General features: G+C 36.6%; 1 protein-coding gene across 1 annotated transcript; it reads left to right on the top strand.

Annotated features, from left to right (window-relative positions):
- Positions 1–876: 876 nt before the first annotated feature.
- On the top strand, positions 877–1,176 carry LOC122195398 (secreted RxLR effector protein 161-like). The gene has a single exon (XM_042897270.1). The coding sequence runs from the start codon at positions 877–879 to the stop codon at positions 1,174–1,176; it is 300 nt and encodes a 99-aa protein (XP_042753204.1).
- The last annotated feature ends 500 nt before the right edge of the window (positions 1,177–1,676 follow it).

Here is a 1,676-nt window from a genome sequence, read left to right as displayed (position 1 = left end):
TGATAGGCGAATCTCTGTGTAATTGTACTTGTAACATCTATTTGAGAGCTCTCAAATAAAGAATTCCCCCTTCCTACCCGTGGACATAGGTCACCTTGACCAACCACATAAATACTATGTCTTGTGTGCTTATAGTTTTGATACCAGGAGTTGAACCAACTAGGTTCAAGTCAATGTTGGTGGTGAAAGGGTTTTCTCATAAAGAAGGAATTGATTATCACCAGGTGCTCTCACCGGTCGTGAAGCACAAAACAATTCGGGTTCTTTTGGCCATGGTGAGTGCATTTGATCTGGAGCTTGAACAGCTTGATGTGAAAACTGCATTTCTTCATGGGAACTTATAAGAGAAGATTTATATGTCCCAGCCAGAAGGGTTCCTTGATTCTAAGAAGGATCATGTATGTTTGCTGAAGAAATCCATGTATGGGTTGAAGCAGTCTCCAATATAATGGTACAAGAGAATTGATTCATTCATGATCTAAGATGGCTACACTTGGAACCAGTTTGATAATTGTGTTTAATGATTTGAAGGAGACCATGAAGAATGAAATTGAGATGAAGGATTTGGGAGCAACAAAGAAGATACTAAGGATGGAGATTCAAAGGGATTGAAAATCAGGGCGGTTATGTATTTCTCAACAAAAGTACAGTGAGAAAGTTTTGCAGTCCTTTAATTGTGATTATTCCAAGCCAGTTGGAACTCCTTTGGCGGTTCACTTTAAACTTGGTCCAAGCAATATACCCACTACTAATAACGAAAGGAAGTACATTATCAGGGTTCCATACTCAAGTGTTGTTAGAAGTCTCATGTATGTTATGGTCTGGACTAATTTGGCTCATGCAGTTAGTGTGGTTAGTAGGTTTATGAGTAATCCAATGAAGACTCATTGGGAAGCTGTAAAGGTGATATTGCGATACTTGAAGGGAATGACGGATGTTTGCTTAGTGTATGGAGAAAATATGAAGAGTAACTTGGTGGGATATGTTGACTCTGATTATGGTGGTGACTTGTTGAAGCATAGGTCACTGACGTGCTACATATTCACTTTATTCGGATGTGCCATCAGTTGGAAGTCAACGTTACAAGATACCGTTGCTTTATCTACAACTGAATCCGGGTACATGTCATTGACAGAAGGAATAAAGGAGGAGATATGGTTGCAAGGGCTTATTTAGATTCTTGGTCTGAAGGTGGAGAATCATGTCTTGTATTGTGTGACAACCGTCAATTTTTGTCAAACAAAGTCAACAAAGTCAACCAGGTCAACTCAATGTGTATTAGAATTTTAGGTGAATTGGGATATACCCTAATGCGTCCAATGTACGATTGACAAATTATAATACAAAGTACCTCTCTTATTGGAAAATATTTGAATATAAACCCTAAATAAGGTTAGTATCGTAACAATTCAGTAATTCAATTTTATATTATTTTAGTATGCATAATATTCATAGCTCAATATATTGGACTTCATAAACCCTATGCTACATGGCAAATTCATAACAAAGGCTAAAAATACAAATTTTTGGTGAAGTCGTCACCAAATGCGACAAATTCTATACCCGACCTAAAACGCCCAACTTTTAACGGAAAATATTTGGGAATCAACCTGATTTTCGAGTAACGTATTATTATTTTTTAGAATAATTATTTTATGAAAAAAATAGAATTTTAT

Source organism: Lactuca sativa, chromosome 8, assembly GCF_002870075.4.
Source record: "Lactuca sativa cultivar Salinas chromosome 8, Lsat_Salinas_v11, whole genome shotgun sequence".
Classification (NCBI taxonomy): domain Eukaryota; kingdom Viridiplantae; phylum Streptophyta; class Magnoliopsida; order Asterales; family Asteraceae; genus Lactuca; species Lactuca sativa.
Note: the sequence above shows the minus strand (reverse complement) of the source record. Positions and strands in the feature narration are given on the sequence as shown.